At 38.5% G+C, this 19,108-nt stretch overlaps 1 protein-coding gene across 12 annotated transcripts in view; it reads right to left on the bottom strand.

The window, feature by feature from the left end:
* Nucleotides 1-19,108, bottom strand: part of col11a1a (collagen, type XI, alpha 1a) — a 119,822-nt gene that overhangs the window by 14,699 nt on the left and 86,015 nt on the right. For all 12 annotated transcript variants that reach the window (XM_042398817.1, XM_042398816.1, XM_042398819.1 and 9 more), the window contains 14 exons: nt 17,130-17,219; nt 16,151-16,204; nt 12,450-12,557; nt 12,196-12,303; nt 11,593-11,646; nt 11,282-11,335; nt 10,926-11,033; nt 6,138-6,191; nt 6,004-6,057; nt 5,722-5,775; nt 3,938-3,991; nt 1,181-1,288; nt 718-771; nt 505-558 (listed from right to left, as the gene is read on the bottom strand). In XM_042398817.1, the coding sequence (XP_042254751.1) occupies nt 505-558; nt 718-771; nt 1,181-1,288; nt 3,938-3,991; nt 5,722-5,775; nt 6,004-6,057; nt 6,138-6,191; nt 10,926-11,033; nt 11,282-11,335; nt 11,593-11,646; nt 12,196-12,303; nt 12,450-12,557; nt 16,151-16,204; nt 17,130-17,219 (1,008 nt within the window). The remainder of the gene's footprint in view (nt 1-504; nt 559-717; nt 772-1,180; nt 1,289-3,937; nt 3,992-5,721; nt 5,776-6,003; nt 6,058-6,137; nt 6,192-10,925; nt 11,034-11,281; nt 11,336-11,592; nt 11,647-12,195; nt 12,304-12,449; nt 12,558-16,150; nt 16,205-17,129; nt 17,220-19,108) is intronic.

The following is a 19,108-nucleotide window of genomic DNA, read 5'->3' as shown; positions in this document are numbered from 1 at the left end:
ACTTTACAAAGCATAAATATCAGATTTTCTTTGTTTTTCTTTGGCAATGATAAAGGCTTATTTGCATTCATAAATGTTAATAAGAGCTGTGATTTGTTGCGCTTTACACAGGGCCAGCACATTACTGTTTGGCTTTTATTTCTAATCATACTTAATGAATCTACAGAATGTGCAAAGCAGATAAGTCCATTTACCCTACACCCAAGAGTATGAAGTAAATATCATGAATTAAAATGCTGCAGTGTAAATTATTTACTCACTAGATATAATTACAACTTTCACTGCAGGCAAACTTGTGGTGGACTACTATAATGTAACAACATAATGACATAAACAAGCGATATTCATACTCATTCATGCGCAGTGACAATGTAGCTGATTGTCAAAATAATGAGATTATATTATGTGCTTGCAAAGAGCCCCTACCATATACACAATATGATAAAGTATATGCTTATGCAGACATGTGTTTGCTCTGTATACTGTGAAATGACAACAACTTACCGGTTGACCAGCCTCACCATCCTCTCCCTTCTCTCCTGCTTCTCCATCCGTGCCCTGTACAAGAAAGATGTGCAGGTTAGACTATATCTTCTAAATCTATCATATATTATAACTATCACACTGTTTACATTATGATTCACAATACTAAAACCTACAGTATATGGTCTATATGGGCCTATAAAAGGTTAATATTGCTTTAGATTTCATACTTACAGCAACACCTGGCTCTCCAGGTGGACCAGGGTCTCCAGGAAAACCGACGGGACCCTTTAAGAGAGACAAATAAGATGCATCAGTGCAGCAAAAGAACCCGAGGCGTTGCTGCTGAGACACGATTTCCCTGGATACAGGTATTAAGGACATGGTAAGTAATTTAGACAGTGATTTAGTCCTGGTGTATCTGGTTATGGCCATTGAAGGCAATTTGATGGACTTAATGATGATGATTTTGCAAATCCATGAGAAAAGGCCTCACTGCATTCCATTACCATGCGGACATAAAATATATAATCTCCCTCAATAAAAAGGCTTTTTAGCTCTTGAATATGTTCTAGGATGCAATTGCCTGCCTCAAGGCTGGTAGGAGATATTTCCTTTAAAGCAGTACATTTGAGCCTGTGCGACTGAGTGCCGGAAAACACTCTTTACAGATTTTGAGAGCATTTGGCGGACTTACAGGGTTGCCCTTTGGACCATCATCTCCGGGGGGTCCTTTGGCACCAGCAGGTCCAGCAGCACCAGGGGGGCCAGCCTCTCCTTTTTCTCCTCTCTCGCCTTTAGGTCCCTATAGTGGAAGGGGTGGTGGAGGGCATTCATTACATCAGAACCACAGGTGGCAGCTTTTTTTTTAAGAGTCTGTACTGAACTGAACAGGGGATAAAAACTGACGTGCAGTCAGAGTCCACTGAGAGAAATTGAATCCAAAGCTAATCTCAGTGTGCGTAACAGAGGACAACAACTCTGAGTGGTCAACACTGCTGATGTGAAATGATACTGAAATGCCTACATGTGTTTTTCAGCTCTCTGAGCTCCTGTGCCTCTACAGTCCTGATACAAAGGGACAACTCGATCTAAAATGTTCAATGTGTAGCATCTTAAACATCAATGTACATACAGTACATCACTGCACTATTTCTGAAGAATTACACTTAAGACCATGGGGAGATGGTTGGTAATCTTGGCCTCACCAGTGTCACACTAATTTAAAATTAAAATGTTTTTAAGAAACACTATGCTCCCTAATGAGAATAAATATGTTGAACATGGTTTTCATATCTGCCTTTATTCCTCTTCACCATCTGTCATTGCCAGGAACTTTGAAACCCCCCGCTTCATTGCATTTGTGCTGATATAATGGTGCACTCTTCCTATTTTATATGACAAAGCACTTTTCCTTTGTGCCGTGAAAGAATCCAGCATATTCGCCAAAATATGATTTCAAGGGAAATCTGATTATGATTTGAATGAGAAATTATACTGTACGTCCCCTTTTGCTGCACCACATTTAGGCAGTCAGCTTCTTCTGTTGATGCCATTGTTCAGTGCAACTCTTCACCAGATGACATAAGAGAGCTGAAGTTTCAACTATAGCTCTAAATTTCCACATTTGGCTAAATGCAACATTGTTATTATTGTTTCTGCATTTTACTTCATGTTTGTACAACACACCAAAGCTCTTTTTAAAATGTGTTAACATCCACATCTTGATAGTGTTTTTATAATACATTATATATTAATCGTGTAGTGTAATGCTTTGTATGTTTGTCTGTTTGTTTAATGTACAGTGTCAGTGCCTGTTTTCAAATGGCCTGTCAAGGGACTGAAGATACAAATGAGCTTTTAGAAGACTCTAATATAATACAAGTTGTAACAGTTGTGTTGAAATTGTAAATGGTCCCTTAACAAATGCAGTTAAATAAAATTTACGTTAAATTAAACTTGATTGGTGTTTTTTTCTGAGATAAATATACATATAGAGTATATGGTGCTGTTTATCTATAAACTGTTTGTCTGTATGAGTTTCACATGATGAAGGTCTCAGGACAGAAATGTTAATAAAGTGAGTACAAGTAATCAACATTGTTCAAAATTTTTGTTTTTTTCACAGTCAGGGTTTATGATCAGAGCCACCTTGCTTCAGCAGTGCAAGAACGTTGTAGTGACTAAATTCTATTCAATTCAATTTTTCTCAATGCCATTTCTTTTTGTTGTAGAAACTATTGTATAATGATGTTATATTGTAGTAATTTTAAGTTATTATTCTCACATTGTCATTGATACTAAATGTAACACTTCTATTTAAAAGACAGCTGAAAGGCATTGGCTTGAACTGTGCTTATGATGGGGCCTTAAGCAGCACACTGACTTTGGAAATGTCAATGATACCAGCAGTTGATGGGGAACTAGCAGGAGACATTATGAATGCTTGTAATCACACTCCTCTGCCACTCCCACTGGAGACAGGCCATCTTTTCAATCTGCTGCTGTACCTTAATAATGATAAATGATGCTCTAGAGCTAATAGAGCCATCAATGATGGGTGTTTGGTAAAAGTAAAAAAAAAGCTAAATAAATCGTCATAAATCTCTGTTTGGCAATAACACAGGCAAGCATATGGTTATAGTAAGTTAACATACAATCTTTCAAAAATCTTTTAAAATGACATTCAATACAACAAACACTAATTCTATGAAAACCTAAATAAATGGTATTGGAGAGCATCTACAAAAAGTCCCTCACTACTGCCCCACCGTAGCTACTGAAACAGGACAAATCACAGTTAAAAGCTGCACTCATCAAAGTGTGTTACTGTTGTTTTGAAGCCAACTTGCTTCATAGTGGCTGCAATCATTGTTCTTTAGAACAGAAACAGCAGGCATATCCTCCTGGTAATTATGTCTTAAGAGTCAGGGAAGAGACTCAATTTGGCAGGCCATGTGGACATGTGGTGCAAAGCAGAAGAACCATGCTGAGATGAACTACCAGCCTCAATGTGAGGAGCAATTATTTTCACTGCAATGAATACACAGTGTCACACTGTAGGAAAAACTGTTCCCATTAGTTTGGATTTTGTATCTATTAAAGCAACTGTTTTACTGTGGATAACTTACAAATATGTGTTGCTGATGCTGCTGACACTGTTACCTACCATGCTGCAGCAAAAATAAATTCTACCAACCTTAGTGGTGTGTATATTAAAGTAAATTAAGTACAGCTAAGTTACATTGTAAAAGTAAAGCCATACAAATATTCATACTAAGGCTGGGTGTGATGTTAAAGACTGAAAATGTAACACATGAAATGCATGTTTATCTGCAAGATGTGCTGTATGTCCAAACATACATAGGCATGCACACACATACATACAGTACATAAAGACATACAAACACAAAACATGACTGCAACATATATTTAGCTTGACAGACTTACTTACCCCAGTTCCAGGCTCTCCAGGTGGTCCTGGGTTTCCAGCTTCACCTTGTTCACCCTGTGGTTAGACAAATGTCAGTGTCCGGACAGATAAACATTCTCCCTCATACATGGAGTCCAAATTGAGACACAGCATTTGAAAAAAGTCACACCTACTTTAACAAAACACCTCCTGCATACTAACTCTTAATGACAGCAGCAAACTTGAATACATGTCTGTCAGAATGACGAATGGAACTTTTTTTTATTTATTTATTTCTGCAATGGATACAAAAAATAAAATATTATAAAAATAAAACATTTCTTGAATTATTTAAAGAATACCCTAACTGCTTAACATCTTCCACTCCCCCCAATCACAGATTTGGTACAAAATTGAACCATTTTTGATCACTTGAGAATTGATAAAAATGGTCAAAAATCTCTCCAAAATATCACATTAAGACATTGAGGAACACCATAGAAAAATCCATGCTATCATTTGATATCAAAAACTTTTGACATTTGGAGATTTCGGTAAGAATTGTATTGGCGATTGGATGGTGAGCACTTCTGTTCTGGAAATTGCTCAGAAACCTCCTTATTGTCCATATACCTAGGAAAGCCATACATCCTCTGAATGCCCTAGATCTCTAGTTTGTAGATGTAAACTTTCATGAGACTGTGATTATCCTAGAGGCCACAATAGGTCATTTCATACAGTGAGGTCAAGTTTCAAAAAATGGTCTCACTACAATGAAATGGTTACTGTGGGGATTAACATCATCACACATGAATACAATTGGATTCATTGAATCCACAAGAGTCTCAGCTTTCTAGTAATACCCAATTCATGCAATTCCAAGACCGTTTAGAGACCCCAGTATGCAGAAATATTCAAATACATCATTTTTAGAATAGGTGAAAATAACATATGTATACTGCATGCAAAAAACTGCATGGATTTTGCACAATACTGCGTGGGATTAGCATAAAGTGGGCATGTCTGTAATGAGGAGACTCATGGGTCCCCATAGAAGCCATTTTCATTCAGATATCTTGAGGTGAGAGGTCAAGGCATCCTTTTGAAAATGGCCATGCCAGTTTTTCCCTCACCAAAATTTAGCCTAACTTTGGAGTGTTATTTAGCCCCCTTCCTGACAAGCTAGCATGACATGGTTGGTGCCAGTGGACACCTAAGGTCATCTAGTTTCATGTGATACCAGTATTTTCACTCTAAATCTTTAAAACTGAGCCCGCTAAAGTCTCTGAAAGACAATAATGTCGGCCGAGGATGCTGTCATCTTTGTGGAGTTTAAGAGGTTAAAGAAAATATAGAGGATGGCTAATGTGTCAACTTAATGTCAACAAAAGCAAGCCTTTTAACTTCTCTGCATTGTAGGAACATTATAGTCCATAATTGTAGTTGATTATCAAAGGTGTTAAAAGTTACTGTACTCCAAGTGCCCTCCTAAAGTGTTGGTGGCCCCTCATGTTTCATATTCCAGAGTCATTTTAACAGCCGTGGTACAGCATTAAGTATTTATAGTTCAGCCGTCTGCCAAATGGCAGTAAAATGGACGAATCTTGTTGGAAGCGTTGTAAAATAGACATTAATAGTGTCAAAGCACTAATTCAGAAAAAAAGAGACTGGGCATATGAAATGAACAGACTGCAGGTGGTAACAAAGAGAGGCAGCTGGGTGGTCTAGAGTGGGCTGGAAGGGGTGGGCCAGCAATATTTCACAGTCTCAGTGCCCACCATGCTAGGCAGGCAGAACACCCTTGGGTGCCATGTTCTGACGCTTACCTTCTCTCCCACAGATCCCACGGGGCCCACTCCGCCTGGAGGACCTTGTGGACCCTGCAGCAGGAAATAAAGAAAAAGATGAGTCATCATCCATCACCTTGGAAGAGGACACTTGATGATATTGAGGCTTTGCAGTGTAAGATACAGTAGGTAAAGTAAAACCACTTAGGATGTAGTTATTTGCATTATGTCACAGTCTTACATGGAACAGATCCTTTTTAATCTATACAGGTGATATGGTTTTTTTATATAAATACATTGTCATCAATTAGCCATACATACATCAGCTCCACTAGGACCTTGAGGACCTCTGGGACCAGGGGGACCAGGAGGGCCCTGCAGAAAAGAGATACAGTGTTGTTTAAGTCTATTTAACAATTGTAAGACAACTTACAAGAAGCAGATGTATCTCTTACCATGGGGCCGACATCACCGTTCTCTCCTTTCTCACCAGGAGGTCCAGGAAGCCCCTGAGAATGAGAAAAATGAATTCACAATCATATTATCATACAAGAAAACAATCATGTTACAAACACAAGGTGCTATTGCATGAATAAGCAAAGGTTTTCTTAATGATTTAAATTTGTTTATGCTGTTAACTGTATTCACAACAGCTGTTCCTGCTTGAGATTTAATTTGAGATTGGATTTGACTGCTGGAATACATTGTAGTGATGCACTGAAATATTAAATATATCTGTGGGCCAGAACATGCATAAATGAATTAGTTGAATCCATGTTTTAACTGCAGTCTTGTTCTATTATCTGTTCAATGAAATATTCAATGAAAATATGGTGAGCATGGCCAAGAACAGGTATACTACAAGATCAGCCACATACCTACAAAAACTAGTCAGTCTTATGTGGACAAACAAAATAGAGCACTAGTAGTATTGAAAGCAGTGTAATTAAGTAATGACAGAGGAAATTTTATTTTATTTTAATCTTTTAAGAAGATGAAATACATTAAAAGGTCTGATCTAGTTAGATTTTCTAAAATAGCTGCTTTTAATGAGGAACTCAGTAATATATCACATATCTCCACACTTGGGTTTGACCACAACAGGTGGTTTAAGCTTTCTTATAAATACTCAGGCAAAGTCTGAAATGATTTTATGCAATTCTGCCTCCAATTCCACAAACATGAAGAAAATACCCCTTTTCTGTTTGCTCTCCTTTTTAGTAGTAGTCAGTGACTTGCTCGTCTTCCCTCAAAGGTGCAGACACAGATCCAACTTGCTCATGCATGTTAAATGAGCAGCCTGGTCAAGACCTCATATGTGCGTTTGATCCCTGACATTTCTGCCAGTAATTGCTGTGATTAAATTGCCGTACCCAGCTTTTCCTTCTGTGTGTGTCTGCTCTTGATTCAGAGGCAGTTTGTCATCAGTGTTACGTGTAAGGTTGCAAGATATGATATCAAAGACTTCAATTCCTCTACATGTGCTTACACCAACCTCTAATACTCATGCAGCTGAGGGAAAAACAAAAGACTCTTTGCTGACTGTTGTAAGTTTGTGTGTGTGTGTGGTATGTGTGCATTGCCCTACATTTAAATATGTATGTGTTCATGCCCCTGTTAGCAAGTTTTTTCGGTGGATGTTAAAAAGTGTGTGTACTGCATGCTGATTCCTCCCATGCTGAGAAATCTCATCTGTGTAAAGGTCTCCTCTAGTCTGAGATCGTTAGATGTGCTACTAATTATGCAGAATGCTAAATGTGCTCAATGAGGAACTGACTATTGGAGCAGGTCAGTCCGCGCAATTAATGGAATTGCGATGGGAAGTGAATTACTCCCAATTAAAAGTCCATTGAATACAATCCTGCAGAGATAGGATAGCACCTTGGAATGAGCAGTAGTCTAAGTAATTTCATCAACACAATGACCCCAATCTCTGCAGTAAACTCTTAACGTGTTTATTTTAAGATGCTGCTTACTAATAAAACCGATAATTACTAACAAATGGGCTGCTACTGCGGGAAGGTCCTACCTTGTTAAATTATTATTATGGTGCTACAAAACATCATTAACCCTAGTTGTAGTGTAGATTAGTTTATGGGTATGTTTTTGCAAGCTGACATACCTCTTCAAATCATCCTAATATTTAAGCTTAAACTATGTCCTTGGACAGGTAGAATCTACTTTACAGATGAATAACAAATAAGTAAATTGTAATACTGATGATAATGTCTTCTACTTAAGTTCTATACACACTGACAAGACTTGTTGGTCTTTGAGAATTCTTAGCGAGGAGCAGTGGCAAAATAGACATTTTGATGAGAAAAAGTCCTTACTGGCCTTCCCTAACCCAGGTGGTGATGGAGAAAAGATGTTGCCAGTGAGTGGAGGTGAAAGGTGTAAATATTACCAGTCAAAGCTAGGTCACAATACAACTCACACCACAGATCCAAACAAAGCGGAACATACTGCATGGGCAACTGTGTAAATGTGAATTTGTGTGTCTTTATTTGCGTTGTAGCATGGTGTGGGATGAATACATGACACAGTGTCATAGCCCCATGCAGTTTAGAGAGGTAATTGAGTGATCCTGATTCTATGTCATCACTAGACATTGCTACTGCTACTACAGGCTGGAAGAGTGAGTAATTGACTGAAAAAACATATTTCAATTCACTTTATGGCAGACTCTAAGTTCATAGTAGTAAAATATATGAAAAGTTAAAAGATTAGAGTGTATAAAATAGATGTTTGAGAAAAAATCTCAATCTTGTCCTATAACACATGTAATGTGTAGCCCATAGTATAATCCAGATGTATGGTTATAATGGTATATTGTTATAACAGCATTGCACAAAATATGAACAACATGATGCATATAAAATTATTTTGAAGTACTGCCCTGGATTCAAGATTGTACTGTGTGCTATTTCAGGCAATTCCTCATCTGAAGAGTCTGGCTCCAGCTATATATGGCTCAACAGGAAATGTCTTGTTTAATATTATCTTTATGAAGCCAGTACTGTGGCTCTTAGAGGTCTGGATATTTTTATACCTCAGCAATAAGTTTCCCTTCATCCTGCAACAGGCCAGCTACCACCTATGGGCCTGGTGGCAGCCTAAAGAAGGCAGGCGAGCAAAGAAAGCAAGGAAGAGGAGAAGGGGAAAAGAGCTAAAAATTAAGCATAAAAAAGGATAAAACAAGCAAACAAAAAAAAGAAAGGAGTAAAAGGGAGGGAAAATAAATAAAAATGCATAAATACATGAAATTCTGCCCTGACCCCGCTGTCCTGACTTGACCCGCCCCAGATCCACCTCGGCGCCTCTTTATACTTAGAACCCAACCAGAGATGCCCTCCAAGAGCAACTTAGCTATTTTATTTTTTTCTTTTTCTCTTTCTTTCTTTCTTTCTTTCTTTCTTTGGTTAATACTGTCTCCACCTTTTGCTCTCTCTATCCTCTATATCTTTCACACAGAAACCCTACCCACCCACACTAACACACACACACTTACCTACACGCATGCGTACTACAATAAGAAAATCTAGGCCAAACATTATGATTTTTCTTGTTTTTCATGTTGTTGTTGTTGTTTTTGTTGCTACTGGTTTCCTTTTTCCCCCCTTTTGTTTCAGTTCTTCCTCTTGTCTTGTGCTGTGTCATATTTGTCTTCATGTTGGTCACTTGTATTGCACTATATAAAAAAAAAGTTTCCCCTCATCCAAGGTGACAGCTACAAGACCAAAGAAGGAGAAATGCTATCTCCTGACAAGGGACGCAGTATCAGTGCAGTAGGAGCAAGTCTGAGAAATACCCTGGAGTGTCAGCACTCCCAAAAGCAGCTGGAAAATATGACAGTAGCATATTTGGTCACAGGAGTGGGACGTCCACTCGGGCCAACATGCACAATGCAACCACATGTGTGTGGTGTTATATGGAAAATAATTGGTATGGCTGTTTTGATGCACCCATATTCCACTGATACTCTACGTGTTGGACTAAATATGGATGAAACTGAGATAGACAAAATGAACATTGTCTGACTTCCCTCCAGACAGGAAAGTGCAATAACCATTATCTAATTTCATATTAGATATATGTAAGATATTTAGACATGTTTCTGTCACAGAAATGTCTAACCATGCTAACATTTCATCTTAATAAATCATTTACTCTATAATTGAAAAAAATATTGTCTTTAAACAAGTGAAAAAATCTGGAAATAGGTCAAGATTGATTTGAAACCAATTTGAAGAATTTTGCATATAGATGTGTCCCTTTCATCGTACCAGTGCAGCATTCTGTCTTATTCTGTCTTGTTTCATGTCGATGACACTTCTGACACAAATGAAAGTGCATCAGATACGAGTGGCATTACCGACGGCAGAACTTCCCCTATTTTCTACTGTGAGTTCAGTCAGTGTGTAATGTCAATGGAAAGGTGGTGAAAGCAGGTTTGGCCTTTGTTTTGGCTTTTGTTTTTCATTCATTTTTGCGCATATTAACAGTGCTGCCTCACTGTCTTAAACTAAGGCTGCAACTAATGAAAACATCTTTTCTCAACTAATCTACCGATTATTTTCTTAATTTATCGATTAATCGCTCCATCTATAAAATCAGAGAATTGTGAAAAATACTTATCACAATTTCCCAAAGCCCAAGATGGTGTCTTTAAAAGTCCAACCAAACCCCAAGGATATTCACTTTACAATGTTATAAAACAGAGAAAGCGGCAAATCTTCACATTTGAGAAGCTGCAACCAGAGACGGTTTGTAATTTTGATGTAAATGATTAGGCGGATATCAAAATAGTAGCTAAATACTTCTTTGTCTATTGACTAATCCATTAATCAACTAATTGTTTCATCTATATCTCACACATTATGTCTTTATTGCTAATGTAAAATTGGATTGGTAAATAAATTAATTATCTACACAATATTTATTAACTGAAGGTCTCAATGTACCCATAGCATAAACAAAGACAAATGAAATTGTGCTGCACTACTGCAAAGGAAAGCCAGTATAAATGTATAAAAGAGGAGCCCCATAATGGCTCTTGCTGTTTGTAATCATAGCTGGCTTTGTAAAATGTAGACCTCAATAGTGAGAGTTATGCGAGACAGGTGTTTACATGACACAAACAGGAACACTATATAAACAAGCACCATATGGGCTTAATGTAAGTTACTCTTTATATTTGTAGCATGTGTTTGCATGTGTGTACATGTGTGAATGATACTAACCTGCAGACCAATGGGACCAGGGGGTCCAGGGAAACCTCTGGAACCTTCATCTCCCTTCTGTCCAAACATACCCTGCTGACCTCTGGGCCCAGGCTCTCCATCAGCTCCCTGAGAAACAACAGACACACATCTTCTTGTGACCCTCTGCTCAGGTTTAACATCTTGCAGATTTCAACTATGTTATCTGCATGGTCTGTGATTAAGAAATTTGAGGCTATCTAAGCTGAACTTAAGCTTAAGCTGTCAGCTTCCAGTTTTTCTGTCTGTCTCTGTCTGGTTTGTGATGCTACAGACACCACTCATTCATGTTCCATTACCGCAATTTTGTCAGTGCAAGATAGGTGAGTTGTACTTACAGCAGGACCTGGGGCACCTATGGGACCTTGGAGACCAGCTGGTCCAGGAGGACCCTGAACACAAATAAGAAAAAGTTATTATAAAGACATCCCAAAATGGTCACACAAATGTAAAAACACTCATGTATGGTTTTGTGATAAAACACAGCTCACTCTTATTGTGTTATGAATGTTAGCATGATGAGTATGTTTGTGTAAGTAGATATTCATTGAAAACTATGTAACATCACCAACTCCTGAATTACTGCGAATAATGGATGTAAATGTGTTTGCAAGGAAGGAGTGGGTGGATTCTACCTCCCATAACTCACCTGTTCTCCCTTGTCGGCTTTGCTTCCCTTCTGACCGGGCTCTCCAACCTCTCCCTAGGAAAGACACACATACACACATAAACAGTCAACCATCTCAGATTAGCCTTACTTCTTCTCTAAATGTCAACAGCTTATGAAAAATCGTTGAAAACCCTCGGCTTAACACAAACAACTATTATCTGTAGCTATAATCTTGACACAGCACTGTATAGGTGCAAAAATATGGAGATATAAGTTTTTAAACCTCTAGTTCATTGCACAGCAAACCTCTGCAGTGACAATTGTTTGGCAGCTCAATAGAATCCCTGATAGGAACCTTAAGGGGCATAATGATTGCAGGAGATGAAACCAGCAGCAGTATTTCACTTTTACATATCCTCTGATTGCGTTGGCTGGCACATTTGGTTATGAAGATGGATAGGCAACAGTGAGGAGAAAAGACAGACATATTTTTGATGCAGATGGCCTGACTGTGAACATGGGAATGAAGATTGATTGGCAATCTGGTTCAGTCCCAAAACGTATCCCAGTCTGGGAATGGAGAGGGGAGTTGTAACTGGACTGACAGGATAAAATGGGGGGTGGTGAGTGTGGTTAACAGACCTTGTCACCATCCTCTCCAGGTGGACCCTGGGGTCCAGCAGGCCCGGGCAGACCGACAGGACCTTGGACACCATCACGACCAGCTGGACCTTGAGGTCCTTTCTCACCCTAGAAGAACAGACATTTGTTCATATTATATTTTGAAAACTAAAATCAGCAGAACTGAGGGTCAAAGGAAGAGAAACAAAGAAAGAAACTGTTAAGTTGACAGACATTTTTTGTCTGCCTCTGTGGGAGAGAAATAAAATACTTACAGGTGCTCCCTTCTCTCCAGCGGGCCCTGGGGGACCCTGAGGGCCAGGTCTACCAGATAGGCCAATGGGACCAGCTGGACCAGCAGAACCTCTCTCACCAGGGGAACCCTGTGAGCATGTGTGTAAGAGGGAGAAAGAGTGTGAGTGTGAGAAAGAGAAATAATGAATGAAAAATAAAAGGCGGAAGCCAGGTTTTATCTACAAAGATATATCTAGTTTTGTCAGTCTGCACATAAATATAACCTGAGTATGCTGAACAATAACCATTGCCATTAAGACAGCTACAAAGCAAGACTCAACTGAGTTCCACTGCTAATGGATTAATACACACATACACAAACCCTTTCTAAGAGGAAAACTGAGAAAACAGCAAGAGCAACACACAGTGAAAGGTGGCTTTTAAGTTCTAATAAAGCAGTGCTGCTCCTTGAAAGCATCAGGCATTATCCGCTGTTCGGGTGCTGACGCCTTGGTGGCTCTTTAAGCTCTGAGCAGCTCACTCCTGCTGCTGGAAATGCATTAATAGGGAAGCTTGTGGCTGCGTTGGATCAGTACTCAAATACAGGAACTGTGAGGTGAATTCACAAAGAATGAATTGTGGCCTCTGATAGCACCATGAAATGTGCATCACTTGCAACAAAAGTTATTGCACTAATCATATTACAGCACAAATACACTATAAAATTTTGCAGCTTAGTACAATTTGCCCTTGTTTTGTGTCTGATTGCAATTATTCATGTGGCAAAGTATAAATGTTGCTTTTACACCAAGAACACAGTAGGCAGGACAATGGCAGAGCGAAAGAGAAAAATTAAATTTTCAGACTGCAAGCTACAAGTCCTGATCAACAAGGAGCAGAGGCATTCCTAATAAAATTCAAGCAAGGAATTTAAATGTGACAGAGAAAAAACATATTTGGGATTTAATTTGTTTATTCGTTTATGTAATAACCTTATTTTTCATTCACTCCGTTTTTTTCTCATGTATTTTCAAAAATGACAATGTAGGGGAGCTTTATTCATTTAGTTTTCATGACACAACTGTGATTGCATCCCGTCACTGCATCCTCTAACAAAATAAATGAGTTTGAGCGGAGCTCTGGTTCTGCTACCCCTTATAAATGCGCTTCAGTTACCACCAACTCTCTGAAGACACTAATAATTTCACTCTAACTGCATGTGGGCAATGGCACTTATCTTTGTGAATTGGACTGTTTTTGCAATGAGGCTCACTTGTGTAGAAAGGGGCCAATTTTGCACCAAATGTATGCATATTACCTGATTTAAATACGTGCAAACAGCAAAGGAGCGCTGAGATGCTATTTGCTTGGTGACGCAGTTAGGGGTGCATTTCACCCTTTGTGGGTGCTTTGTGAATTACATGATTTCTTTTTGTCTTATTTGTGCAGGTTTAGCAGCTGCAAAAGCCACACAATCATTTTGTGAACTTGCCCCTCAGTGTTCAACTAAATCCATAAAACATGATGGTGAATGACACTCAGCATTTTTATCTCCGCTGCACTGAATCAACTTACTGTGTACCTGCATGCATGTTAACGTTATGTTTCCAGGAATACATTGCATTATCATAAAACTGTCAATACATGTAAAGAAACAAAATATAAATTAAGACAGTTAAGGCTGTGAAATCAAAACCTATACCTATATATTTAAAAATGGTTCTTTTTTTAATCAATTATGTGAAGGTTGAGATGCATTATCTGTCATTTAGAGGAAGAATCACACTGCTTTCTAAAAAAGTGTGAGTTTTAGGCCTTACGTCCTGGTAAGAATAACATTCTGTAGGAAAAACAAAATACTGTAATGTTCAACATGGAAAACCCTCAAACATATACACATACTAACTACTAACCCCATGTGTTCTCCTCTACAGTGTAAACTAAGTGACACTTGGCTTAAACCTACATGAGAGTCATTTGACTTTCATTACCATCTCTGCAAAAACATTCAAGGCAGTTATTGCTTGTAAAAATATAATCTAAATGCACTCATGGAAGATAGTGAGGGGGACAAGCAATATGATGTCTCAATAATCCTTTTCACACCCAACCTCCGATTTGAAAGTGTGTCTAAGGTTAAGATAGTATTTGTACATACAGTCTACAATATGTATGCATGTTGATGTGCGAAAAGTTAACTTAAGTTTAAAACTAAAGCTTATTTATTGTGTGAAATCTGTGGCCTTGGGTAGGAAGATATAAATGTATTCATTTACCATTGCTGTGGTGTAGCTAGATTATTCTCAACGATCAACATGTTTACACTTGCATAGTAAGTACCAAACACTAGACAAGTAAGTGTCTCCTGAGCAGAATATTATATCAAGAGAAAAAGAAGTAGAACAAAAACCACAGTGTTTGCCATGAAGAAAATTACATTATATGGAAACTTAACTTTAATACTGCAATAAATGACATCTAATACAGTATATGCAACTTCAACAATGTACAGCATGCTAAATGTAATATCAACATGTCTAGAGAAAGGATAAGGGCCTACTAAATGACTTCATGAAAAAGGTTTTCATATTAAGCCATATTTTCTGGCAGCTTGTGTTTTGTGCTTGTGTTTTCTGTTGATACAAAATACACGAGTAGGTGCAAATTTATAAAAACAAAAACAATAAAATTCATAATCAGGAATGCTCAAAAAATGTTTTTGTAACAGCAGAAGGCAATGATATCATGCAAACTCTAACCTCGAGTCTAGAGTCTTTAACAATCTGAGAAGTACAGGCGCAAAGAGCTTGAATGCAACCTCTGGGACTGATGAGGGATGTGAAGGGAGCAATGCCTGGGATAACTAGACTCTGTGACTCACCATATGGATGCTCTCCTTCCTGTGTGGTTTTGTTGTGTGTTTGTTGGTTTGTTTTTTGTGTCTGTGTGCCAGAAGGCAATGGAGCAAACAGTCTTGATACCCAGCTACTCTAGCGCATGATTGCTCTGATGACAAATCGCTGTGTGCAGTGGGAAGAGATGAAATCCGCTAACGCTTTCATTGGAAAATGATGATGACATGACCATGATGGCTTAATGATTTTATACCTATTACACATGTACTTAGTTCACTCTACTTAGTTCAGTGCAATTACATTTATACTATATATTCATATGTGTTTAAAGGAAAACTCAGCGCTTCTTCCTCTGTAGCTACAGTTGTGGTATCCTTGAGCAAAGCACTTTTACCTGGCTGCTTCAATGATTTAAACGCTGGACATCAGCAGAATGTGTAAATGTGTATAGATTCATGAATGTATAGCACTACTCAACTGAAAAAGTGCATATTGCTCATCAAAACCTTACCTGAGGCAATAAAAGTTTAAACAGATAAATAAATGTAATTTTCTCCCGTAACTTTGAGAATGCTGCCTAAAACCATAGAAGCCTCCCTGGTGGTGATGTCAAAAGGAAAGCAAGTATACAGATGGTCTAGCAGTTAGCCAAGCAATTTTTAAAGCACTTCATGTCCAAATCATGTCAACTGCCCTCTAGTACTTGGCATATGCAGGCCTCAGTAAAAAGACATATACTAAACAAGCTTCCACACTAATCAATGACACAAATCAAATACAAAAATGTCATGAAAAATAGAGAGAAGAAGGCAACCATCAAGATTAGCTTAGGCTTTCTTTCTCTCTCTTTTTTTTTTAAGTGAACTTTGATCTAGTAGTGTACTTACAACAGGACCAGGTGGACCTTGGGGCCCCTCTCCTCCCTTCAGACCTGCTGGACCCTGAAGAAAAGAAGAAAGAAAGGCATGAGTATTGCTTTGACATAGCTTTTAAACCCAGTGTAACTTTATATCAGCCTATGTCTTCAGTGTACTGCCCTGCATTTCAGTGTGTGATGAGATTTTTAGCACATACAGGGATGCATAAGTCATGACAAACATGACTGTGTGTACAATTTTCTCTGTCTCATTCTGCACATGTAGGTTTGTGTGTGTGTTTGTCTGTGTGTGTGTGTGTGTGTATGTGTGTGTGTGCGTGCGTGTCCAGCTCCCTAGTGGGTCACAAAAGAGCACATGGCAGGATGGGTAATGAGTCTCTGCTGGCTCTGGCTGTGTGCTGGAGTAAATTACAATGGCAGAAAACAATCAGCTGTGCTGCTGGCCTGCAGAGTCTGACTGACCTTGGAGAAGCAGGCGGCACAACACTTCCGCTCCCTACAGTATATCCATTCACAGGCACCACAATCTAATTGCCAACATTTCTCACTTAATAATTTATTAACTAAATAATGCATACAGATACAAATAACTTTCCTGCCCCCCAAAAAATGCTGGCACTGAAATATGAAAAACAATCCAAGTCCTTGAGTTAAACCAGGGAAAGATTTTACAAGTGGAACCCTAATCAACAATTCCCTACTTCTATAATAAAGGACCATGATGCATTGCAGCGGTTAAAACAGTGGTGTCAGTGGCAGTGGAGCGATTCAGAGGCACGCCTGTTCATTTGTAAGATGTCGCTTTGGATTTCCTCTGCACTGGATTGATTGCTAGGAGTGAATTCCAGGGCTGGTGTCTCTAATGAAGTGAATAGCTCTAGATAGACGCTGGTTCATTTGTTATGTAGCAATGTTCTGTCACTTTCTACTAGCAAACACATATAAAGGGAGGCTATGATGAATAGGTGCAGGTGGAGTGGAGCTCTTACTGTGGCACCAGGTAGACCTCTCTCTCCAGGGAAGCCTCGAAGGCCAGGGGGACCGTCTTTACCGGAGGACCCCTGTGGTCCAGGGTCTCCCTAAACACAAAATCATACATATCAGTGTTAGAGTTAGTTTGCATGAATGCAACATTTTAATAATTAGGTGATTCTAGATAACAATGCATGAAAAAAAATAATTATGTGCAACAGGGAACATTCCTTTTCTGCTGGAGGATGAAAATACCAGACAAAGCCACACTACATCATGAACACAGTTTTCACTACAGTCAAATCTGGAAAACATCTTCCTAGAAATGATTCAGTCTGACCAGATATGTGCACTGCACAACCTATTGCATATCTCAGATTTATTAAGAAGCTGAATTTGGTAATGATGTAGATAATGTAATTAAATTTGACAGTGTTTCTGGAACAGCTGTTGCATTTTTCCAGTTTAAAAATCAGAGGCAAAGATCAATCACAGCCCAACAGGCGGTGTGTTAGTGCAATCAGGTGTAGGAAAGATGTCTGGGTAAAGGAAAGTGTTGCCCATCATCTACTCTTTGGCCTGCCTGAAATGAATCTCATCCAAGAAAAACACCATTTGAGCTTTGCCAGACAATGAGTGTAAATTGTAGGCGATGCCAAAAAATGCCAAAAAAATTATTATACTGAAATTAAAAGGCTTGACTACTTCCTCAGGCAGGTTGTTACACAGTTCAAGCATCCAGATGACTATCAGCTTTATACCCTTTTATACAGGAAACATGTATATGATGAGCTTTACTGAATACCTGTTCAACCTTTGACCTTTTCATATGAGACTGCTATCACATGTGAATCATTGGTCACCATTTACAGAGATTTAAGTCTGCAGTTGTTGTTCCATATAAAGCATTTTTACATAGATTAACTTAACCTAAAAAATAACTAAATAAATTAAAAGAAAGTTTAGCCGTTCTCCTCACACAGTGTCAGTCTCAAAGGGCTATCAGTGTTCAGTCATTGCTGCAGCACCAGCGTGGCAGATTAAGTCTTGGCAACAGCAAACTGAGAACTTGGAACTTACTATGTTTAGATAAGTTTGTTATTCTTTATTCAAAGTTGAGTTATCCACATACTCCACCAATATGACTCTGTTTCCTGTGAAGTGTTAAATTGGTGTTGGCATAGTGTCGTTGTCAGTTTGGAGATGCAAAGCACATGACAGCTAAATCTTGCATTTCAGAGCTGCACTCCACTCAGACAGAAACTTGCGAATCACAAGTTGAAAATGTCCATCCCACTTAAAGATGCTAAACGTCTGCCTCTTCTGAGCCCTCTAGTGAAATGTTTACATGCAGGTACGGTTTAGCATTTGTGTATTAAAGTAAGGTACTAATTACACCGTTTGCAGCTGGGTAAGGATGAGATCTAAATTTCTAAAACAGAAATTAATACAGAATGTAAAGCATATGACAAGCTAATATCGTATATACTAATGGCTTTGTTCATCCCACCAGGAACAGAAATGTGCTTGTTTGTTGCTGACATCCATCTTAATGGGCCATTAGCTGCAATTAGTTTGAATCATGTATGTTTTCTATGGATGCATTAGCACTGTCACCACAATGTCAATACATAAGCTTTGACTCTAATCAAAACCAATGCAGTATTGCTTTCCAGCAAAGATTTCAGGTCTTCTAAACTCAATAACATTTGGGGACATAATTTGTGTTTATGACGTTATGAGATGGAGATAATACACAAAGGGCTGCTTAAAGACTAAAGGGTAAAAAGTTCGAAACATCATGACCAACTTTTTTAACTACACCCATTTGCATGCTCTTCCCCCTTCCCCAACTAACTCTAAAAGTTACTTTGTATTTCATCTACAAGAAAGGAATAGTGTCAATAATTGCAGGGTAACTTCATTTACTTTCCAGTTCATTTTGTACAGCACATCTCTAAAACATGGACATTTTACTTCAGAAAAAGTTACTTCT

The sequence above is a fragment of the Thunnus maccoyii genome, chromosome 21 (assembly GCF_910596095.1).
Source record: "Thunnus maccoyii chromosome 21, fThuMac1.1, whole genome shotgun sequence".
NCBI classification, from domain to species: domain Eukaryota; kingdom Metazoa; phylum Chordata; class Actinopteri; order Scombriformes; family Scombridae; genus Thunnus; species Thunnus maccoyii.
This window is presented reverse-complemented; position numbering and strand designations above follow the sequence as displayed.